Below are 23,710 nucleotides of genomic sequence, written 5' to 3' on the forward strand. Positions count from 1 at the left end.
TCTCTCTCTCTCTCTCTCTCTCTCTCTCTCTCTCTCTCTCTCTCTCTCTCTTTGCAATATCATTTAGACCTTGCCATTCCATTTGCGGTTGAGAGTTGGCGTGAGAGGAAGAAGAGGAGGAGGAGGAGGAGGTATCGATATGTGACAGGTGTGAGGTGGGAGGAGGAGGAGGAGGAGGAGGAGGAGGAGGAGGAGGAGGAGGAGGAGAGGGAAGAAGCAAAGATATGTAAGTGAGAGAGGAGGAAGAGGAGGAGGAGGAGGAGGAGAGAAAGAAAATAAAGGAAGGAAAAAGAGGATTAGGAGAGGGAGAGGGAGAGAAGAAATGAGACGAAACGAAAAAAAAAAGAGAAAAAGAGAAAGAGGAGGTAAAGGAGAAAGAGGAAGGAGAGGAGGAGGAGGAGGAAAGAGAGAGAGAGAGAGAGAGAGAGAGAGAGAGAGAGAGAGAGACAACACCTCCCATGAGAACTCTTACCCACAACAATGGTAATGGAGGGACCTTCTCTCCATTTTCTTTCCTCCTCCTCCTCCTCCTCCTCCTCCTCCTCCTCCCCCTCTACTATTTCCCCCCTTAAATGTATCCTATCTCTTCCTTCCCTCTCTCCCTCTCTCCTTTCCTCCCTCCTTCCCTCTTTTCCTCCATCTCTTTCCTCCTACCTATTACCTTCCCTGTTACCTTTCCTTGCCTCCCTCATATCTTTCCCTCCCTCCCTTCCTCTCTCTTCCCTTTCTTTCCTTTTTGTATATTTATCCCTTTTTCCTTCCCTTACCTTCCCTCCTTCCCATCTTACAAACACCACCTCCCATTTTCGATACTCCATTTTCTTCTATATCTACAGGAGAGCGAGAGAAGGGATGACTATATGGAGATGCGTGAGGGGCTGGACCTGACCAACGTGGTGTTCCGGGAGTTCGTGATCGCTCGGAGGGACAACAAGCGGCCGCCCTGGTACATACGTCACGTGGTTTTCTGGATCGCCTCGCTATTACTGCTGTCCTGGCCCCTGCGCTTCCTCATCGAGTACAACACCACCTACGTTCATTATCAGGTGCTACTTCCTACCGTGTTACTTGGGCTCTTTGTTTTTCCTTTATGTTCCTTTCTTTCTGTTCTTCCTTTCGGCTCGGGGTGTTCTGAATCGTCTCCTCTTACTGAGCTTCCTCATCGAGTACAACACCACCTACGTTCAATACCAGGTGCTCCTTCATACCTTGTTACTTGGGCTCTTTGTGTTTCCTTTCTGTTCCTTTCTTTCTGCTTTCCCTATCGGCTCGGGGTGTTCTGAATCGCCTCCTCCTCTTACTGCGCTTCCTCATCGAGTACAACACCACCTACGTTCATTACCAGGTGCTCCTTCTTACCTGTCTACCTTGTTATTAAATTCTCTCCTTTTTGTACATCCTTCCTTTCCTAGTCTCTCTTTCCTTCTCTCTTTCGTTCTTCCCTCCATTCCTCTATACCCTCCTCGCTTCTCTTTTTTTTCCTCCCTTTTCTCATCTTTCTTTTCCTTTCCTTTCCTTTCCTTTCCTTTCCTTTCCTTCCCTTCCTTTCCCTTTCCTCTCCTTCCCAACTCCTCTCCTCTCCTCTCCTCTCCTTTCATCTCCCAAGTACTCTTTCTCCTCTTCCCCCACCCCTCTCCTCCTCCTCCTCCTCCTCCTCTCCTTCCCTTGTCCTCTTCCTCTCCTTACCTTACCTTCCCTCACACCTTTTGCCATTTTTTAAGAATATTTTCCACTGAAGTACCTTTTGGGGTGGCCAAGAAGGGCCTCTCTACTCCCTTTTTTCTTCTTTTATGCTGGTACTTTTTGCCTCCCTTTTTGTTATTTTTTTTCCTTTTTTTCAAGAGTGACATAAAAGGAGTTTTGGTGTCCTCTTATGGAGCTACTCTTGATTTTTCGTTTTTGTGTTTTTTTCCTCTTTCTTTTTTTTCTTATTTTCCTCTTCTTTTTTCTCCTTTTTTATAGTACTTTTTTTTCGTTTTTATAATGTCATTTTTTCAAGAGTAATATAAGAGGAAGTGACGATTTTGGTGTCTTCTTATATACTCTTTCTTATTCTTTTTTTCTTTTTATCTTCCTCCTCTTTTTCTTTATTTGTCCAACGAGTGTTTTTTTTTTACTCGTATGGACGGTTTTTCTTATTTGTAGTTTTGTTTATTTAGTAGTTTTATTATTAGTGGTAGTACATTGATATTTTTCTTGGGTGTGTGTGTGTTTTTATTGACCTTTATATTCACTGTGTATAATTTTTTTTACGTGTTAGGTGAAGTAGTATGTTTTTTTTAATCTTTTATCAACAACCAAGTCTTATATTTTTCGATTTTGAGGCATATTTTGGGGAAGAAGTCCATTTTCTTGTGTGTTCAAGCCTCGGTATACTTTCATGAATTGCTATGTCTGTCCTTTTTTACTTTTTTGGCGGATTTTGAGAAGATGACGTTTAAATCATTCTTTTTTGCGTATATGTAAGTTTGTATGTTTGTGTGTGTCATCGTCAGTATTTTTCTATGATTAGGTGTCTGTCTTTTTTTCACTTTTTTGCAGATTTTGAGAGGCTTACGTTTAAATCTTTCTTTTTTGCCTTTATGTAAGTTTGTATGTGTGTGTGTGTGTGTGTGTGTGTGTGTGTGTGTGTGTGTGATCGTCAGTATTTTTTTATGATTAGCAATGTCTGTCTTTTTTTTACTTTTTAGGCAGATTTTGAGAAGCTTACATTCATCCTATTCTTTTTTTATTTGTATGTGAGTGTGTATGTGTGTGTGTTAGTCTGAATTTTTTTATATATATTTTCAACAGTATTGCCTTTTCTTTTTTTTTCCTTTTATTTGGTGGATTTTGGGAAAGTGATCACATTTAAAGCTTTTGTTGCGTGTTGCGTGCGATGACCGAAGTTCTGTTGTTTCTTTCTCTTTTTTTCTCTTTTTTATATATTTTTCAACAGTATTGCCTTTTTTTTTGGTGGATTTTGGGAAAGTGATCACATTTAAAGCTTTTGTTGTGTGTTGCGTGCGAGTGCCGAAGTTCTGTTGTTTCTTTCTCTTTTTTTCTCTCTTTTTTTTATTGTTTTTCCCAGTCTCGTATTTCTCGGGCGGGAGCGATACACGGAACGGTTTTACACGTTCTTTTAGCCGTTCAGTTTTATCGTTCATTGCCAGTGACTTTTGACCATTTCAGTTTCTCTCTCTCTCTCTTTTTTTTTTTCTGACGTTCATTTTTCCAACATGATGGTGACAGGTATTAGTTTTCAGGGGATGTTTTTCCTTTTTTTTTTCCATTTCTGCTTTTTTTCTATTTTGTTGGTCCTGTAACCGACGACCAATGATGTTTTTTTGTGCCCTTTCGTCCTTTTACAGTTTATCTTTATTGATGTTCATTTTTCGTGGGAGGATTAATTTTTTTCGCTTTTTTCTCTGTTTTTATTCTTTTGTCAGTTTCATATGAAGAGGAAAAGCCTTTCTTTGTTGGGATCAGTCTGGCTTGCGTGTGTGAGGGGGGGGCGGAGGACGGCTGTGTGTGTGTGTGTGTGTGTGGTAGTAGTGGTTGCAATTGTGGTGCTTAGAGTAGTGATAATAGTGATTGCAGTGGTGGTGGTTAGAGGTTAGAGGTGGTGGTAGTGATGTTTTTTCTTTTTCTTTTTTCTGTTTTCCTTTTTTCTTTAGTTCAGGGTATTAACGTCAGTGTGTTGCGTGCCTCGTCCCCCTGAGAGAGCCTTGTTTTCCAGTGTTTCTCCTCAGTGTTGCATCGTTAGCTATTTTTATTTTCGTTAGCCGCGTTCAGTTGCCTCTCGTGTTGCGTGCGTGGCTGTGTTGTGTTTCAGGGCGGGTGTCTGTGTGTCTTTTTTTCCCCTTAATGTTTCGTTCGCACGTCCGCCCCGCATGTATTATTTTTCCCGATAGCTGATTGGTTTCCGTTCGCTTCGTTTTGTTTCATTTGCTCCGTTGGCTCGTCCCTTATTATTGGTTGCCGCACACTGTATCCATGACCCAGTTTCAGTGCCGAGACGGGAGCTCACGGAGAGGCGATGAGTCGATTGCGAGGGGAGAGGCGAGGCTTGAGATATACAGATAAAGAAATGGGGCGAGGGAGGGAGGCAGGAAGGGCGGGAGGGGAGGGTCAGCTGGTCAAGGCAGGTGGGAGGATCAATGTTACGCCAGTAGGCACCTTCTCCCTGCCTCTGTCCTTTCTTTGTCTTGTTCACTCGGCCGTTCCCTCTCCCCTCGCCGCCCCGGGCCCGACCCTCGCGGCGGAAGAGCCTCGGAGGGGTGGGCCGGGGTGGTGAGGCGCCGGGCCGCCTCTCCCTGGTGGTGTGGGGCGGCGGACCCCTCAGTGTCAGGTGCCTCTTCCCTCAGGTTACTAAGCTGTTCGGTGTGAACTACACCACGCCCGTCAGCGGCGGCCGCGCCTCCCGTGGCTCCGCCACCACGGACAGCCACGACCTGGAGGCCACCATCGCCAACAACTGCACGCTGGTGCCTTCGTACAGCGAGGCGCTACTCATGGAGGTGTCGGCATCCGTCGACGCCAACGGCAACATCCCTAGCAGCCTGCCGCCAGCCGCCTCCTCCGCCAGCGTCGGCTCCGAGTTGGCGGTGAGCCTGTCCCTGGGCGCCGCGGCCTCCAGGACCTCACTGCACAACGGCTACGTGCTCTACCACGCCTCGCCGCTGGTGCCGTGCGTGCCAGCAGACCCCTTCGAGGGCTGCGGCTGCACTCTGCCCGCCGAGGCGCCGCCAGACTACGAGGACGCCCTCAGGGTGTCGGCGCCGCTGCTGGGCTCCATGTCACCCTCGCCGCTGCGGCGCTCCCACACCGAGCGGGACATCCCCTCCACGCCGCGCCTCACGCTGCCGCGCCGCTCCTGCCACTACGACCTCGAGACCCAACTATGACCACCCCCCCCGCCCCGCCCCTTCGCCTCCACCACACCCCCGCTTTCCCCCACCCCCGCCCTGCGCCCCACGTCCCCGCCCCCGCCCCTGCTGGCCGCTGCCTCCCCTCCCTGGCCACCTGACGTCCACTCGCCCTCCAGCAGCCCCTCCTCAGACCCCCTCAGCACGCTGCTCACGACGCCCCTGAAAGCCCACGGGTGCAGGAAGTGGCCCTGAGCCCTTTCGCGCCCCGCGCCGGGCCGCTGCTCACCGGCACATCCTCTTCATCCTCGTGTCACTCCCTTGATGTCGCGTGCCGGGCTGGCCGCCGCCGGGCAGCGCCTCACGCGCCTTGGAAATACGCTTCATGTCTGGTGCTTCGCTGCTGCAGTGCGTCTCGCTCTCCACGGCTTGGGTTGCTACACTAAGGGAGTCCTCAAAGTCTTGGCCGCCGCGGGAACCTGTACAAGACATGTGACTTGCATCTTTGTAGTGGAGGCTGACCGTACCGTTAGTTGACCTCTGCAGACTGACTCCTCTAGGTCTCGCCATGACACAGCTGGTTAAGGATGCCGAGGAGTCGCCGCGCCGCGCACGTTATTTGCCTTGGTGGAGAGACCGTGATCCTCCGTCTTCCCTTGATGGCGGCTGCGGCGAAAAAGCATATGTTGGTGCTGAAGAGACGAGACGCTGCTTTGCTTCGTGCTTGTGTTGTGTGTGGGGGTGACGGGGCGGGGCGGGGCGGGGCAGGGGACGGGGCAGAGTGGGTAGGGGGCGGGATAGGCAGAGTGACACCACGGATTTCATAGGTGCTTGAGAATTTTCCTTTTTTTGGTGCTTTTTTGAAATGTGAGGCAAAAGGATGAACGGTGATTTTGTTGTTAGGGTCAGGAGGAAGAGAACTCAGGGACGGGAGAGGAAGTAACGCCCCTAAGGAAAGGTGTTTGTGTTTCTCACCTGGGGAAGCAAATGACAGGTGTGTTTCAGGTGTGTTGCAGGTGTGTTGTGGATGTGTTGCGAGGCTTGGTTAGGATTAGTAGGTTAGTAGGATCGGCAAAACACGTCTCTAGGAACACGCTAAGAAAAGGAGTTGAAGAAAAAGACTCGCTTCAACCCTTGAGAAATATAGGTAATTACACACACACATACACACACACACACACACACACACACACACACACACACTCCCATAGCGACAACAACGCATGAAATCACAAAAGGAACATTAATTACGCTGCTAAATTTCCCTAAACAACAATTAACGCAAGACAAAGAGTTTTACACAACAAATTAATCGACTTTTTCTTTTTCTTTTATCCTAGCCAAGGTTTTTGTCCCTACGTACACACACACACACACACACACACACACACACACACACACACACACACACACAACACTCGAGAAATTTCACTTCATCAATAATTGTCATAACCAAAAACTCAACAAGAAGAATTAATCAAAACTTTAAATAAAAACAGAGAATAAATAATAATAACAACAACAATAACAACAAGAACAAAAAGACTGACAATTAAAACGAATATAAACGTAATCAATTAACGAACAAAATAGGAAAACCAGTCCTTGCTCAGGCGGATTTTTTTTTATGTTAACGCCATTCCGTATTATTAGCCCCGTGTGTGTGTGTGGGGGGGGGGGGGGGGGGTAGGTGTATGGGTGTGTATGTGTGTATGTATGTATGTATGTATTCGCGGAGGCTTTGTGAGGTGAAGCCAGGCAAGGGAGATGAAGCTTATAAAGGCGTAAACGGGCGAAGCGATTGAACGTTAGCAACAAAAAGGACGCCTCAGAACAGCCTTCACCTGCACACGTGTCCACAGGTGACTCGCACAGGTGATCAAGGTCATATAGAGGTGCAGGTACAGGTGTAGAGGATATTGGATTCTTTGTTAAGGGATCGAATAGCTTGGTTTATAGATAAGTTAGTCGCAACTCAAAACAGCGAAGGAGACGGTGAAAAACAAAAACAACACAGTCAGTCAGTTCCCGGAAAGCGTTTTGTGTTGTATGTGTGTGTTGCGTGTGTTGTGTGTGTGTTGTGTGTGTGTTGCGAGGTATTGTGTTGCCTCGGGACCGTTCCTTCGTTCGGCCGCCTCGTCGATTCTTGGGTGTTGCATAAATGGGAGGTTTGATCGCTCGTGTGTTGCGATGTGTGTTGGAGGCAGCGTTGTCAAATTATCGTACTCAGCATTTAGCCTCTTCGTAGTTTCTGACCGACAACTATAGCGAAAAAGAACGAAAACCATCAATAATTTACAGTTTCAACGATAACTTTAATTTTCTATCGTTATGTGTGTGGCTGCGACCGTCTCGGAGCCTAAAAAATGATAAACACGATTGTCAGAGTACGACGATTTGGCAACGCTGATTGGAGGCTTCATCTTTGGCGTGTTGCTGCTCAGGGAATGTGTTGAGAAAGGGCGTTAGAGGAGTAAGGGAGGGAAGTAGGGATGATGTCGAGGAAAGTACCTACCTCTAGACTGGAGATAGAAAAGAGGAGAGAGGAAAGAGAAAGAGGAAAGGAAGAAGAGGAAAAGGGATATAGAAAAAGTATTGTGGAGTATAGAAGATAGGGAAATGAAGAAATAGGAAGTTATATAAAGACGAAAGGAAGGGAGGGATATACATGAAGGTTAATAAAGTGAAGAGGATAGGGATTGTGATGACTGTCATAAAGGTGAATATGATAACAGTTGTATGATGGCGTTGGTACTAATGGTGTTTTCTATGGTGATGGTAACAGTGATGGTGATGATGGTGATGGTGATGTGCTTCGCTGTTAAATTGTGTTCTTGTTCTCACCAAAAACAAATTAAGAAAATATAGTCCTTTAGAAGAATCAATGAATAGTTTTTACAAGTCTCCCCTTCCTCATTACTTGTTTTGCATACCTGAGAACTAACTTTTTTTTTTACCTTTTTATCCAACTAACAGGTATACTTTTTTTTTCTTTTTCTGCCTCGAACGTGACTAATCTGGCATGTAGATATTTTTTTCCTAAGGTTAAGAATTTGTATGTATTTCCCTTCCTCATTACCTGTTTTGCATACCTAAGAAGTAACTATTTTTTTTTTTTTTTTTTTTACTTTTTTTCAACTACAGGTAAACTTTTTTCTGCCTTCGAACGTGACTGTCTGGCCTGTAATTATTTTTTCCCTAAGGTTAAGAATTTGTATATATTTCCCTTCCTCATTACCTGTTTTGCATACCTAAGAAGTAACTATTTTTTTAAACTTTTTTTCAACTTGAGGTAAACTTTTTTTCTGCCTTCGAACGTGACTGCCTGACCTGTAATTATTTTTTTCCCTAAGATTAAGAATTTGTATGTATTCCTCATTACCTATTTTGCATACCTAAAGACTAACTACTTTCTCACTTTTTTTCTCAACTAACTGATTAACTTTTTCTGCCTCGAACGTGACCTGTAATTATTTTTTCGCTCTAAGGTTAAGAATTTGTATGTATATTTTAAGATGCTGCTGCTGTCTTAGTGAATGAGAGTCTTTTAGTGTAGTCCCTCTGTCTCTTCTTTTGTATAGCCTTTTTTCGGCGCCACTCTTGTTGTTGGTTTTTAATATGATGTGAAGAAAGTGTCTTTGTGAAGGAGGGTCTTTTTTTCAATATTCTGGTCGAGTGGTGTGATGGAGAAGAATACCTGGTGGAAGTAGACGAGTTTACCTGTTATATTAGTGTTACCATAATCGTAGTTTTTTTATCATTATTCAAAGGATGTATTTTTCAACTTAATTTTTTTCCTATAATCTGACAACTCGTTTTTATCTTTCTTCATTTTCTCCAGCAATATTTGGAAGGAACTAAGTAAACAAGGTAAACGAATATATATAATTTAAGCTTTTTAATGATGTGTTTTCAACTTTACGCGTGAGGTCTGCAAAAAAAGAAACTAACATCATTCAAAAACAACTTTATTCTGACTGCATTGCTAAGTACAAGTAAACATAAACCTAACTCGGGTGTGGGTGGGTGTGGGCGCAATAACGTAGGGAAGCGTATAGAGGAAGGGAGAAGAAGTAGGAGGAGGAGTAGGAGAGAGGTAGGATCGCTAGGATGGGATGGAGGGTCAAGGGATGGGAAGGAAAATGTGGTGCTGTAGGGGGGTCTATTCTCTTTACATCGCCGACTTCTTCATGAACCAGACTTCGTTCCTTCGGTTCATAAACTTCATGGGAGAGTCATAGCCGGCCCTGTGGGGAGAGAGGAAGAGAGTGAGAGAGTGAGAGGGGGAGGAGATAATAATAGGTATAAAATAATAAAAGTTATGAAGTTAAACACGAAAGGAAGGACTAGAGAAGGGTAGAGCAGGGTGAAGAGTATAGACAGTTGAAGAAGGGGGATGAAGGGAAGGAAGCTGAAGGAGACTCACATATAGAAGGTGGTGTAGTCAGCGGTGGGCTCCTTGTTCTTCAGAGCCTTCTTCAGCTCCTCCGCCTGGTAGTCCCACTGAGCCGCCCTTGTGAGGAAGCCCCCGGTGCGTCTGTAGGAGGGGGGGAGACTGAAGTAGTGGTGGTGGTGGTAACAGTAGTAGTAGTAGTAGTTGTAGAAGTAGTAGTAGTAGTTATGGTGAACTCTTTCGACTGTCACATCATATATTTCCAAAGGTCACGAAGGAGACTAATCGAGTTCTCATCAGTGTTTTTTCACATTCACGGTGCAGAAGAAGAGGCCTTGTCAAACTACCACTCGGCTCACAACACTATGCATGGATATATATGAATCTGGTGTTTGTTTTTCCATAGAGAACCAAAAACAAGTAAACAAGCACCCTCTCATCCTGTTTTCTTTGATTGGAGCAGCATCCAGTGGGCCATTTTTGTTCCTGTTTATGCTTTTTGCCCTTGAGCTGCCTCCCTTGCTTGCCTTCCCCTCTAGCTCATCCCTATACAGTCCAAATCCCTTATGCAAGAGTTAACCAGCATCACTCTTTCATCCCTTTCACTGGTAAACTCTGGAACGATCTTGCTGCTTCCCTTACTGTTAAAATAAATGATAATAAAAACCACCCACTCACCTCACGAAGACAGTCATCGCGGGTCTGTCTTCAATGTACACCTCAGCATCCATAGGCGTGGGAGGCACGACGCCCACCTGGTAGTTGTTGGGCAAATAGAAACACATCTGGGTCGTCCACTTCCCCTCCGCCGCCTGGCTCATCTTCATCGTGACGGGCGCGGTCATCGGGATCTGGGCGTCTTGAGAACGGATGTGAGTGTGTGTTAGTTGGCTAGTTAGATTGATCGGTTAGGTTAGGTTAGGTTACTGGTTTTTGGGTTTGATAATGGTTTAGTATGGTTTATGATGAGGTTTATGGTTGGTTATGGTTTTCTATGGTTGATTTGGCTTATTGGTTTGTGTTATTGGTTAGTGTTGGGTTTCTTTTATGTGTTCTCTTCCTTGGTGCAGTGGTGTGTGTCCTTAACTACTCCATTACTAAAAAAAAGTCAATATCCAGTGGCCAAAATAACGCACGAACACAGTTACACAATACAACCTTCAACACACATTAAGGGCCCAAAGAGTCACGTTAGTAAGAGTGTCCTCACCATCTACGTTGTTGCCGATGATGTACTGGAAGAGAGGGAAGAAGGACTGCTGCATCTTTCTCATGGAGGGGCTGTCGAGGGACTTGCCGTGGCAAACCCAACGTGCTTGTGGGTAGTACCGTTCCTCGTAGCCCTGGAAGAGAGAGAAAGAGAGAGAGGGAAGGATGAAAGACTGGCAAAGTGTTAGGGTAGCAAAAGGTTGGTAATGAGAGGAAAAGTAGTAAGATTGGGAAGAGAAAAAGGGACAGGTAGGAAAGGAAAGTATATGTAGGTAATAAAAGAGGTAGAAAGATTGGGAAGATGTAGAGTAGCAATAAAATAGGACAGGTATAGTTTGCAAAAGAGGAAAAATTGTAAGCTTGTGAAGAGGAAAAGGGAGCGTAGGAAGGAAAGGATGGAAAAAGACTATAGAAGGAAGATTTTAGAGAGAGAGAAAAGTACACATATGGATTAAAAGAAGAACAAGGAACACTAGAAGAATAAAACTAGAGGAAGGAACGAATGAAAAAAAGATTGCAGATGGAAGAATTGAGGGGGAGAGAAGGAGGCACGCATAGACTGAATGAAGAACCGGGAACAATAGCAGAATGAAAATAGAGGAAGGGACGAATGAAAAAAAGATTGCAGAAGGAAGAATTGAGGGAGAGGAGGCACATATAGACTAAAGGAAGAACAGGGAACAATAGAATAATATAAAAGAGGAAGAAACGGATTAAAAAAACAAACCAAACCAAACCACAAGTCACCCTAAAGTAAACATCCAAAAAGAAACACCTTCCCGTCCACCTAATAAGACCCACCAAACAAACACCAGCCCCTCAGCCCCTTCACTCACCTCCGCCGTCTTGATGATGTCGTACGGGGCAATCTCATCCACCTCCGCCTCCTTCTGCGAGAGAGAGAAAAGGCGTAGGCCAAAATTAGAACCCGGGAACGCGAACCTGGGAAATGAGTTAGTCCAGACACGTACCGAAGAGACATACAACCTGACACAAACGACCCAGAGTAATTTCCACCACAGGCCCCAGGTAGGAAACGCCCCCCCCTCGCCCCCCTCTTAACCCCGTCATCCCCTACGTCTCCACCTGCTTACCTGTGCTTCAACGACCTGCAGGCTGACCAGGTGCGCCGCCACGAGGGAGAACAGTGCGAAAGTGACCTTCATTTTCACCTGTAAGAAGAAGGGATGTTGGTTAGGGTCCTGTTATGATGGTTATGGTGATGGTAATAGTAGTAGTAGTAGTAGTAGTAGTAGTAGTAGTAGTAGTAGTAGTAGTAGTGGTAAATGGGTATGTCACCTTAGCAACAATAAATTAACTAACTTTCTCTTGTACAGTATTAGTAACAGCAAAGATTTTAGACTCATATTCTTAAACGTATCGAACTTCAACTACGAGTACTGTCCAGAGCCACGGGGAAGATTAACCGGGTTTTCAAGAGTAATAAAAACCATCACTGGGATCACGAAACAGTCCATATAAACCCCAGCAACTTCCAACAGAGGCTTTTCAAATAGAGGAACTGACTCGCCGATACGTTTAAGAATAGGGGCCTTAGGATCACCAGATTTACCTTCTTGCTAGTCTGAGCGGCAGGGAGGAGCTCAGTACGGCAGGCAGGTAAGGTAAGGCGGCACAGGTACGATAACCCACCTATTAGCGACTTCCCTGCAATGTGTGGGGAAGGAAGGATGCGGAGACCTTATATAGAGGCTGTAGGTTCGTGCGTACATGCTTGGCTGCCTCTGTGTGTGTGTGTGTGTGTGTGTGTGTGTGTTTGGTCATACGAGTAGCTGCAATTTTTTTCTTAAACCTCATAATAAGAAAAACAATCACAAATCCACGATAAAAAACGCCTTCGTCATATAAGTAAATAAAAAAACACAAAGTACGGTAATAAAAAGTTTCCATGTTCGGTAACGCCTCAGTTACGCAAGGCAGAGAGCGAATACATAACCCGCGACTTATTTTTACGTAAGGAGGAAAACGGCGTGACCCTGGGCTGGCAACATCGCAGGTATTATTGTTTTCCGGAGGGAGGGTTGCAAGTTGGCTGTTCTTTAATAGTGACCTTCGCGCATGAAGAGGACATGTGCGGGGGCGGGAACAGTACGAGGGTTTGCATAAAAGGCTTGTGACATACGGATAAGGCGTAATAGCTTGTATAAGAGGGAATAGTTGAAAGAAATCTAAAGGTACTGAATTATCTCTGCCCAAAACAGATGAAAATAAGGAGTGAAATGGGATGGAAGGAAAGGTAGATAAGGTTACATAGCTTAAAATCGTAGGCTTGCATAGAAGGCCTGTGACGTAAGGGCAGACCGTAATAGCTTGCATATGAAGGAATAGTAAAAAGAAGTCTGAAGGTACTGATTCATCTCTACCAAAAATAAATGGAATGGAATGGAGAAAATTAATGGAGAGAAAGTTAGAGAAGGTTACATAGTTCAAAACCGTAATACTTAGCCTTACAAGCTCTGACAAGGAATCGAGTAATAATTTTAGCTACATCAAAATCTCTATCTCTACCCAAATCAGATGAAATTAAGAAATGGGTGAAAAGGGATGAAAGGAAACTTAGAGTGGGTTACATAGTTTAAAATCGTAATAGTTTGCCTTTAAAGAATACTCAAGAGGCACCGAGTAGTGACCTTTGAACGCTATCAGAAAGCAATAAGGAGACGGGTTCGAGAGTACACGGAAAGGGTTGAATTGCTTACGTGAGGACTTGTGACTCCGAGGAACATGACGCTAAGGTTCAACTTCATGATGACTCAGCAGCGAGACAACGCCCTTTAGAGAGAGAGAGAGAGAGAGAGAGAGAGAGAGAGAGAGAGAGAGAGAGAGAGAGAGAGAGAGAGAGAATCCATATACATACACTTGCTCATATATCTCAATGAAAACATCAATTAAAAAAATCTGACAGTCTAGCAAAATAAAATCAAGACAAAAAACGAACCAGAAAAGTCATCGGAAGAAAATAAAAAATAAAAACCTTCATTTTTTCTTTCATTTTTCTTTTTTTTCTTTTTTCTTCTTTCCTTTTTTTGACCCTCAACGACTCTTTTTATCTTATTTTCTTTATTTCTTTCATTTCTTTTATTTTTTTCTCGCTTTCCTCAACGACTTTTCAGCGCGTCACGGTCTTGCCCAGGTAACCAGTGAGCGCCTTGATAATGAGCCCAGGTAATGACTCTGTCTCTTCCTGTTGTACCTGTGTTTACCTGTCTAGTTTGGTTCCCTTGTCTTCTAAATCACTCTCACAGGTAAACGTGACATCTACCTGGGAATCGTGAGTCTCGTTTTCTCTACATATCTACTTCTACCTTACCTGTCGTTGATTAGTTTGAAGTTCTTACCTGGTACAAAAAAATAACATGATTATCCGGGTTTTTGTTGTTGTTATTTCTTGTTTTCGTTTTTTTATTCCCTCGTTTGTTTGTTTTCTTCTTATATTTGTTCTATTTTTCTTTCTTTTTTCTGGGTCTGTCAAGCTTTTTTTTGTTTTGTTTTGTTTGTTTTCTTTCAATCGTTGCATCAGAGAGATAGATATATAGACAGACAAATAGATAGACAGATAGAAAGAAAGAGATTGACAGACAGATAGATAGACAAACAAAACAGCCATAAACAAAACAAAACAAACAGACAGACAGACCGAGACAGATACAAACAATCAGCTAGACGGGCAAACAGAGCAAACAAAAGCCTACATTTCCCGCCACAATGCCTCACCCTGGGTCCGTGCAATCCACACAACAATAGGATAATAAGAGCTGTGAGTCAGACCGAGGACAGAGTATGGAGGGAAGGAAAGAGGAAGGAGAAGAAGGAAGGAAGGAGAGGCAGGGAGGATGTGGGGGAGATGGAGGAGAGAAGGAGAAGGAGGAGAGAAGGGAAGGAAAGGGAGGAGGGGACAGATTCAGAAGGAAGGGAAAGTGTGTTTTTATTCTCTGCTTGCCTCGTCCACCTGTGCTTACACTTTGACCTGCTTGCTGTATACTCTTTATTTTATGGCCTTATCCTTGCCTGCATGAATGGACCTGTTAGTATCTGTATGAGTAGTAGTAATAGTAGTAGCAGTAGCCATGTATTATAGTCGCGATAGTAATAGTTTAGGCCTAGCTGTATCATAATTATCATTGGTATTAGTAATAATAGTGAAGCAGCAGTAGTAGCAGCAGCGGCAGCACTAAAAAAAAATAACATTGGAGGTGGGGGCCGTTCACGCCTTGACAGGCTCAATCTTGTCCCCCGTGCCATCCCCGTGTGTCGCGACGCGCCGGTGGCCAGCGCGGCGGCGTGTCCGCGGCCGTTTCCTAGGCCCCCCGGCCGACGCCCGCCGATAGAGAACATATTCTTGTCGCTGGCCCGTTGATATTTAACCTCGTGAGCCGAAGAACCAGCCGGCCACTGCCAGCCGCCCGGCTACTCACTCATTGCTCAGCCAGCCAGCCAGCCAACCCTCCAGCCAGCCATTCACAGGCCAGCCGCCAAGCCAGCTGGATACGATATTCAGTCAGCCGAGTGGGGGCAGCAGCCCTGCCAGTGAACTATGCAATAGCTGCAGGAAAGGAAAAAGAGATTTCAGGATTTTTGTTATATGTATGTATATATGTATGTATGTGTGTGTGTGTGTGTGTGTGTGTGTGTGTATATATATATATATATATATATATATATATATATATATATATATATATATATATATATATATATATATATATATATATATATATATATATATATATATATATATATATATATATATATATATATATATATATATATATATATATATATATATATATATATATAGGGGTCAGTGTAGCAGTTTTTATTCTCGCAGTAAATGTTTTTTTTGTGGCGCGTGACGGGCGGCTCGCGCGCCTCGCTGCCGCACTAATTGGATGACGGACAGGCCGGCTCCGGCCTGCGGGGCACCTCAGGCGAAGGGCTGGCGTGTGTGGGGGAGGCAGGCGTGCGGCTGGCGTGTTTTTTTTTTTTTTTTTTTTTTTGGGGGGGGGGGGTGGAGAGCATGTGCAGTTTTTTTCCTGTGTGGGTGGGAGGGGAGGCCTGGCGTGCGACATGGCGTGTGGGTGACGTGGTGTGTGGCTGGGACGGTGAGCTGTGACCGTCAGGGATGCTGCTGGCCCTCTCCTCTCTAAGCCCGGCGTTCCTCTCTCCTTTAGTCTTTGGCGGCGTGCAGGTCCTCCGCTCCTCGCCTTCCCCAGCGGCGTGATGATGTGTGACTGGCTGTGTGTCGTGGCGCTGGGGGCGGTGTGAGGCTCGCTGCGGAAAGAGTCCCTTGAGGCTGCGAGGCGGAGAATCGCTGGCAGTGTCGGTGAACTGCGGCGAGTTACTGTGTTCCGGGCCTGGCGTTTCGGTGCTCTTGGGGACATGAGGCGAACCAAGAGGAGTTATCTGTGCTGTGCCGTTTTTTATTCCTGGGTGAAAGGAAAGGAAGCGAAGATAAGGATTTTCTCTGCTCTCTGTCGCTTTAAGGTTTTAGAAGCAGTGGAAAGCGAAGATAAAAGGAATTATTTGAGCTGTCCTTTTGAGGTTCTTTTTAGTAGATGATGATATACACTTTTAAGAGAGAAATATTAGCAGTGCGGTCGCTTATATTTCAGACCAAGAGGCAGCCAGGCTAAGAATAGACAATCGCTTTTCCTCTTTCCTCTCGTGTCAGTCAGTCACCCGAGGCCGCCGCCCACAAGCCTGGCTGAAGGGCCGTGGGCGTCGCTCTTCCTGTCTGTTGCAGTGATCGCTGAGGCCTCTTCGCTTACCAGGCTGTCACTCTCCGCCAGCCGCTATGTAATGCGTTGCGTAACCTCCCTCCCTCCCTGCTCCTCCTCCCACCGTAGATATGTTACTATCGTGGCTCTGTTGAAAAGGAATAGTTGAAGGGCCTAATCTTTGTTTAAGCCTCCGGGAGCAATGTTATAACGTATTTGGAGCGGTGAGTAGCGGGCTTTTTTTTTTCTCTCTGCACTATTTTTGTTGCCCTTGAGCCGTCTCCTTTGCTGTAAAAAAAATCACCCAACTTTACCTTTACCTAACCTTTGTGCACGTCCATTTTCTTTCATTTTACAGGAGTTCTAGGCAAAGCGTGAATACAATGAAACGTTATAATCTTTTTACCTGTGTTGTATCGTTCCTATCACGTTTATTTTATCAGGTGAATCGTGGGGTAACAACTTTTTATCGACATCCACTTTTTCCTCTTTATTTACGTGGAATATTTGGTTAAGATCAGGTCAACGACGTAATCATCTTCCTTATATACTTGTAACATCGTGAACACCAATTGTCAACGCCAGTATCGGGGAGGAAAGAGGTGTAGCTAAGGAGGGTAGAGTGGGAGACTGAAGGAAAGTACCATCTCTAGGGAAGTAAAACGGAGAGAAAAGATTACATTTATTTATTCTCTAGGTTCTCCAGGCATAAAGTGAAACAACTTCCTTGATAGAATAACAAACAAAACAAAAATCACTGGTCAACCCCACTGATACTCATTATTCTTGTTGCTGTTTTGGGCAGAGAAGAAAAGCAGATATTTCCTAGCAGGGTTTGTTTACTTCTTCTCGTACCACACTTCGTTCCTGCGGTTGGTGGCCTTCCTGGGGGAGTCGTAGCCGGCGCTGGGGAGGGATAACACAGGTGAGGTATTGTTGGGTGACAGGTGAGGAGATCAGAAGGGTACAGGTAGGAATGGAAAGTCAGGTATACAGGTAGATCGATACAGAAAGGCATAGATAGACAGATAACCTCAGATGATTGTATGTTAGGAAGTATATAGACATAATACTTTAGTCTGTTCACGGAGCCTGCTCATCAGATGAACAGGCTCCGTGAACAGACTATAGTCGGTAATCATATGACGAGAAAGGTGCAGGTAGGAATGGAAAGTCAGGTGGCATAGGTAGATGTATATGGAGAAGAAGAAATAGATTGGTAATGTTTGAGGATTGTCTGTTGAGAAATTAATAGACAGAGTACAAGGTATAGTGTATGGCAATGTATGGGATGAAGCTAGGTGACATAGAGAGTTATAGATAGATCGATAGATAACTTACATTAACTCACACAAAAACAGAGGCAAATCCAAAGTTAAAACTCCCATCAATTACCCTGAGACCCGAAAGTTTCTAAATACCTTCCTTCCTTTGTTTCAGTGTATTATTTTTTTTTTCGCTCTCGGACATTCTCGGCAAAGTTCGGACAGTTTACCTCCATTGGTGTCGGAAGTATAAAAAAAAAAAAATTGTTTGCTCGTTTGTGTCTCGAAGCTGCGCCCAAAAGCTGTTTATTTGCATGTTATTGTTTCCGAAATTGCATAAGTTGGTATTTTTGTTTTTTTTCTTCCAGATGTCGCTTTTCCAATATTCGCGTCAATTTTTTTTTCACTTATTATTACGAAGGCTTACAGAGAGAGAGAGAGAGAGAGAGAGAGAGAGAGAGAGAGAGAGAGAGAGAGAGAGAGGAGGGGGGGGGGGGGTAGCACACACACACACACACACACACACACACAAACCAACAGTGAACGACCAACAGAATCCTATCCTTATAATCCTTATAATAAAAACAACAAATAGCAATAAAAAAATCACTATATACACTCTGCAACACAATAATAATAACACACACAACAAAAAACAATACAAAATACATCAAAATACAGTATAAAACAAGTACTAGAATACAAGAAACACAACTTACGTGTAGTAGAAGGAGAGGTCAGCGCTGGGCTCATTAGTTTCCAAAAGGGTCTTCAGTTCATCACGCAAATTCTTCCACTCTGAGCTCGTCAAATTGCCGCCCACTCGCCTAGGGAAGGGAAGAGTAATAGGAATCATTAGGGTGAGGGTATCGCTTAGTATCTAGGGTAAGGGGTAGTAGGGTAGTCTCCTCCCGAAATTGACCTCTCGGCCACCTCTTTAGATTCTTTTTTGTGAGCAGCGAGTAGCGGGCTTTTTTTTATTATTGTTAACTTTTTTTGTGTGCCCTTGAGCTGTCTCCTTTGTTGTAAAAAAAAAAACAAGTGACCGTGATGTTTAAAGCTGATGGCAATTGTCTGAGGGAATGGGTGTGTTGAGTCCTCCTCCTCCTCCTTCTTTCTTCTTTCTCACCTGGCGAAGACGTTCATGGCGGGCCTGTTCACCACCTTCACGGCCTCGTCAGCGGGCTCAGGTGGGTTCTGCTGGTGAGCCTTGGGGATGTAGAAGCACATCTGTGAATCCCACGCCTCACCGTTTTGCTGCAGCCTCGTAGTCACCGGGGCCGTCATGGGGATGTCGGTATCTGGAATGGAGGTGTTAGTCATAAAGATGCTACGTTTTCTTTTCATATACACTTATAGGACTAGAAAATGTTCCTGCTTTTTAGAGGATACTGTTTTGGTTTTACTTGCCATTGAAAACACGGGTATTCTCTGTGGCCTTGGAAAACAGACATTATAGGAGCCCGATACGTTTAGGATTGTGGACTGCTTGTGATGCTAGGGATAGTTTTACCCGACTTCTGCATCTTGAACGGGAAAAAAAACACCCTTGAAAACCCAATTATTCTTCTCTGGCCTTGGGAAATAGCCGTAACGGGATCGAGGTTGTTACGTTTAAGAATCCGAGCATCACTCCGAAACTACTGGATGGAAGTGAATCGTCTCTTTATGGGGTCAGACTCACTTTTGTTGTTGTTTCCTGTGATGTAGCGGAAGAGAGGCCAGAAGGAGTTGGTTCTCCCGCCTTCGTCAGAGATGGTGTTTGTGTGGCAGACCCAGGGAGAGGCGGGATAGGCACGCTCCTCATAACCCTGGGGAAGAAAATTAAAATAGTTGGTGGTTGAAGGCGCGTGAAGAGGTGAGGAAGGAATGCGAGTGGAAGGAAGAAGAAAGGAAAGAGAAAGAAAGAAGAAAGAAGGACAGAGAAGAAAGGGTAGAAATATAGTTGCGAGTAGAAAGGAAGAAAGAAAAGAGAAACGAGAAATAAAGAAATGCCATGTGAGGTGGTGAGTAATATATGCGAAAGGAAAGAGAAGGAAGAGGATATGAAAGAATGGGAAGAAAGGGAAAAGAACAAAAGAGAAAACGAAAAGAAAATGCTTTATGAGATGGTGAGAGAAGTCTGCAAGTGGAAAAAAAAAAAAAAGAAAGAAGAGGATGAAGAAAAAAGGAAAAAAAAAAAGGTGTCGCACAAGGCAGTAAAAAGTATGCAAATAGAAAGAAAGAGAAAGGAAGGAAAACAAAGAAGAAAAATTATTATATGAGACGCTTTTGCCCATTTCCTCTCACCTCAGCTTCCTTAACTACTGTGTACGGGGCCTCCTCACCCGCCTCATCCTGGACCAAAGAAAACAAAAAGAATGTTAGTAAAAAAAAACAAATCAAAATGCAGAAAATAACAGTGACTCAAAACAACCAGAAGGCAGTTATATAGAAAGGCAGGTATTTAAAAGTCACCAGTAGGTATATAAAAGTACCACCATCTACTTACCTGGGCCTCCACCACCTGTAGGGCGACCAGGTGAGCCGCCAGCAGGTAACACAAGGCGATCGTAAGCTTCATCTTTACCTGTAAGAGACACAATCAAGAATAAAGAGTTTTGCTTCTGATATATTTGTTTTTATCTTCTCTTTCGTTGTAGTAGTGGTAGACTGTTAGTAGTAGTAGTAGTAGTAGTAGTGGTACGTACGGTTTGTAGGGTGTAGTTGTAGTTGAACAGAGCACCTTCTCGAACACTTTTTCTCACCTGTGTAGACCTTGACTGAGCATCCCAAAACGGTGCTCAAGCCCTTATATGCAGCCGTGTGTGTGTGTGTGTGTGTGTGTGTGTGAGTGTGATGGGGGGGATACGTTGCATAAAGCTCACCCTCTCCCCCCCTCTCCCCCCTTAAAAAAAAAACGAGGAATGCTGTCAACACAAATCATTGGAGAATACTTGGGTTTATTTATTCCATACGTTGGCTCTTAAGAAGGTCCCTGAGGCAAATTTAGTACCGCATATTGACGAAACTTTAGCGACGACTTTACAGGAAGATTAATGGGACTTACGTAAAGAGAAAACAGAAAAAGAAAACACTCCTGGCTGGCAACAGTTCCACAAATATATATACATAAGCGTCTGCGCATTTTGGTTTTCTCTGTATTTTTTCTTGATCCCTTCGACTTCAATACTCGTTCAACAGGAAGTGGCAAAAAAATAGTGGCTGGTGATTGGGCGCCTAGAGGATGAGGAGGCAAGAATAAGCCCGCCGTGAGATGAGGGGAAGGAAAGACGTGATTCATGGAGGAAGTGGGTGCCATTTTTTACACAACCGGAGGGAGCTCGAGGGTGGAAAAGAGAGAGAAAAATAAACCCCCTCCTGCTATGTTGCTGCTCCGTCACACACATCGGCCATCAGGAGAGTCCATAACAGAGGTTCAGATTAGGTTAGAGAGGTGACTTGAAAGCGTTCAGATCGTAGGAAGAAGGAAATATAGACGAAGTAAATCTGGTCCACACAAAAGCCAGATGATTCCATAAAAGAGGGTCAGATTAGGTTAAAGAGGTGACTTGAAAGCGTTCAGATCGTAGGAAGAAGGAAATATAGACGAAGTAAAAATCTGGTCCACACAAAAGCCAGATGATTGCATAAAAGAGGGTCAGATTAGGTTACAGAAGTGACTTGAAGGCGTTTAAGTTGTGGAAAGAAAGAAATACAGGCGAAGTAAATCTGATACATATATAGTTTATAGAAGCCAGCAGGAAAGTATACAACAGAGGATGAGATTAGAATAGAGAAGTGACTTGAAAGCGTTTTGAGTGGTAGAAAGAAGGAAATGCAGACGAATTGAATCTCGTACATAGTTCATAGAGGTTTATAGTTTATTAATGTCTTGCAAGCGTTTAAATCGTAGAAAGGAGGAACTAGAGACCAACTAAGCCTTTTACGTGCGTTTTTTATAGTAAGGGAATCAGCTCAGGGGCAAAACATACGAAAACAAAAACATAAAAGGCCCGCTAAGTATTGCCCCTCGTAAAGAAGGTAGAGAAGTGTCAGGTCACCTTTTCCATTAACGATTTTTTTTTTTAATAATTCTTGTGGAACTTTGAGAATAGAAGGTGAGAAATCAAAGCTGCCCATCATGTATTACTTCTATATTAAGAGGGGAGAGGCAGTGCTTGAGACTCGGCCAAAAGACAGATCAATTTCGGGTTGAGAAGTGTTGGAGAGAAGTTTAACAGTGTAAGGGACGAAAGAATGAAGATACGGTTTAACTCTTGCATGAGGCTTTTGGATAGCATAGGGATTAGCTAGAGTCGTGTGCACTGAAGGCCGCGGTGAGAGAAGGGGGAAGCTTGGGTCCATATTCTTAAACGTCTCGAGCTCCCAGTACGACCATTTCTCAGGCCACAGAGAAGATTAACCGGGTATTCATGGGTGATATTCCCTTTAACGGCCCAGAAGTCATTCAAAACTATCACCTCGATCATAAAACAGTCCATGAAAGTCCCTCGCTGCAGCTGCCACGAGAAGGTTTCCAAACAGGCGAACTGAAGTCCCGTTACGTGTGAAATATGGGCTTTGCGGTTCTCCATCCCAGAGTTAATCACCTTCGCAAAGCCCTGGGCACTCTCCGAGGGGTCACTAACCTTGAAAGCCTAATCACTCCGCGGGAAATTAGAAAGAGAAAAAGAGACTCGCTACGTCACTGCCCCTTCACACACGCAGGGAGGAGAGCCCATGATAGGGGGTCAGATTAAGTTAGAAAGGTGATTGGATAGCGTTTAAATGAACTCAAATTCTGCTGAGAGAAAACTGGGAGGAGAATTATACACCAGGAATACAAATAGAATAGTATACGTTTTATTGTTATGTCTCATGTAACATATTTTTCTTTAACACTCGAAAGACCAACAAGCTTTTTTTTTTTTGGCATTTCATCTCTATATTTCTCTTCTATTTCTATCCCTCATCCTATTCTTTCCCGCACATCAGAGTTTTTTTTTCATATATTTTATTTTCAGTTTCATGTAAAGAACCGTTTCCTCCATTTGTCTTTTATCTCATTTAACACATTTTTTTTCTAACCCCCGAAGGACAAAGCACTTTCCGGCCTGATAACATGGCAACACCCACCACCACCACCATGACTCTGCAATAACCACGAACATCACTCCCCTAAAAAGCCCAAGGTGAAAGAAAGCCCCATGGTGGACGAGGGTATTTACCTTTCACCTCTTCCCCTCGTGATGCAACCCTCTGGACACACACCTTTGTCACCCATACATCCGGGACCCTTTTTCTAGTAACCTTCATTCAGTACTTTCGGTGTGTGAGTCGCCATCCCTTGCTTAACGTCTTTCCATCTTTCCGGAGCATTAGGAAGGTCCCATTAGCAAGTCACTTTGTCTCGTACTCTCTAACGCTTTCGTCTCTCACAACATCTCTTTCCAAAGGCCACAAAGGAGGTCAATCGGGTTCTCATGAATAGTGTTTCAGGCTCTCGGTACAGAAGGAGGGTCAAACTGTCACTAGGGTCATACATCTACCCCTGGAAATAGCCACAACCTCTCCGAAAGCCTTATCAGGTGTTGGTATATGAGCCCCCGGAATGTTTAAGAATAGGACCTTGAATCTCTATCCTTTACTTAACGCCTGTCCATCCTTCCGGAGCTATTCTGAAGGACTCCCCAACAAGTCAATGTCCTTCAACTTTTCTATACCTTCCTGTGGCTTAATTTGACTCGTACAGGAAGGAAGTGTCGGTCACCTCTCTGATTAACGTGGGTTTTTTATCATTCTTGTTGGACTTTTCGAATAGAAGGTGAGAAATCAAAACTGCCTACCATATATTACTTCAAGGGGAAAGAGGTAACGGATGATACTCGTTCGGGAAGGCAGTGGCAAGTCACCCCTACGATTAATGTGTTTTTTTTTATATATATAATTCTGTCGGAACTTTTAGAACAATGGAACGTAGAATAAAACGTATACCTTGCAATAGAATGTGAGAAAAACAAAATTAGATCCCTATATACCGTAGATTATTACTTCTACATATTTGAAAGTGAAACAAAAGCGAAGATGTGTGTGTGTGTGTGTGTGTGTGTGTGTGGTTGTAAGTTTTGTTTTGTTTTTATCCTATGCTTTCGTTTTCTTCTATTATTTTGTTTTCTTCTTTTTCTATTGCTCATGGTCTTACTGTCCCATTTTTGTCTTTCCTCTTCTCCTTATATAAGAAAAATGAAGAAAACTCAAACATAGTCACAATTTTTA

General features: G+C 44.1%; 3 protein-coding genes across 7 annotated transcripts in view; 1 reads left to right on the forward strand and 2 right to left on the reverse strand.

The window, feature by feature from the left end:
- LOC127003544 (transmembrane protein 151B-like) overlaps positions 1–8,677 on the forward strand; it is a 50,994-nt gene extending 42,317 nt beyond the window's left edge. For all 4 annotated transcript variants that reach the window (XM_050870406.1, XM_050870404.1, XM_050870405.1 and 1 more), the window contains 2 exons: positions 837–1,046; positions 4,347–8,677. In XM_050870406.1, the coding sequence (XP_050726363.1) occupies positions 837–1,046; positions 4,347–4,886 (750 nt within the window). In that variant the 3' untranslated portion in view covers positions 4,887–8,677. The remainder of the gene's footprint in view (positions 1–836; positions 1,047–4,346) is intronic.
- A 124-nt stretch (positions 8,678–8,801) lies between these two features.
- Positions 8,802–12,154, reverse strand: LOC127003546 (heme-binding protein 2-like). 2 transcript variants are annotated; one of them, XM_050870409.1, is made up of 7 exons: positions 12,023–12,154; positions 11,544–11,621; positions 11,286–11,339; positions 10,451–10,583; positions 9,919–10,099; positions 9,274–9,384; positions 8,802–9,094 (listed from the first exon to the last, which is right to left on the reverse strand). In XM_050870409.1, the coding sequence occupies exons 2-7, from the start codon at positions 11,613–11,615 to the stop codon at positions 9,019–9,021; spliced, it is 627 nt and encodes a 208-aa protein (XP_050726366.1). In that variant the 5' UTR covers positions 11,616–11,621; positions 12,023–12,154; the 3' UTR covers positions 8,802–9,018. The 2 variants fall into 2 exon arrangements, with proteins under 2 accessions (XP_050726366.1, XP_050726367.1); XM_050870410.1 differs by having other exon boundaries at positions 12,103–12,122.
- A 4,703-nt stretch (positions 12,155–16,857) lies between these two features.
- Positions 16,858–20,209, reverse strand: LOC127003547 (heme-binding protein 1-like). Its single transcript, XM_050870411.1, has 7 exons — positions 20,143–20,209; positions 19,944–20,021; positions 19,742–19,789; positions 19,137–19,263; positions 18,582–18,753; positions 18,172–18,279; positions 16,858–17,093 (listed from the first exon to the last, which is right to left on the reverse strand). The coding sequence occupies exons 2-7, from the start codon at positions 20,013–20,015 to the stop codon at positions 17,027–17,029; spliced, it is 594 nt and encodes a 197-aa protein (XP_050726368.1). The 5' UTR covers positions 20,016–20,021; positions 20,143–20,209; the 3' UTR covers positions 16,858–17,026.
- Between the last annotated feature and the right edge of the window lie 3,501 nt (positions 20,210–23,710).

This window comes from Eriocheir sinensis, chromosome 25 (assembly GCF_024679095.1).
Source record: "Eriocheir sinensis breed Jianghai 21 chromosome 25, ASM2467909v1, whole genome shotgun sequence".
In the NCBI taxonomy this organism is placed as follows: Eukaryota; Metazoa; Arthropoda; class Malacostraca; order Decapoda; family Varunidae; genus Eriocheir; species Eriocheir sinensis.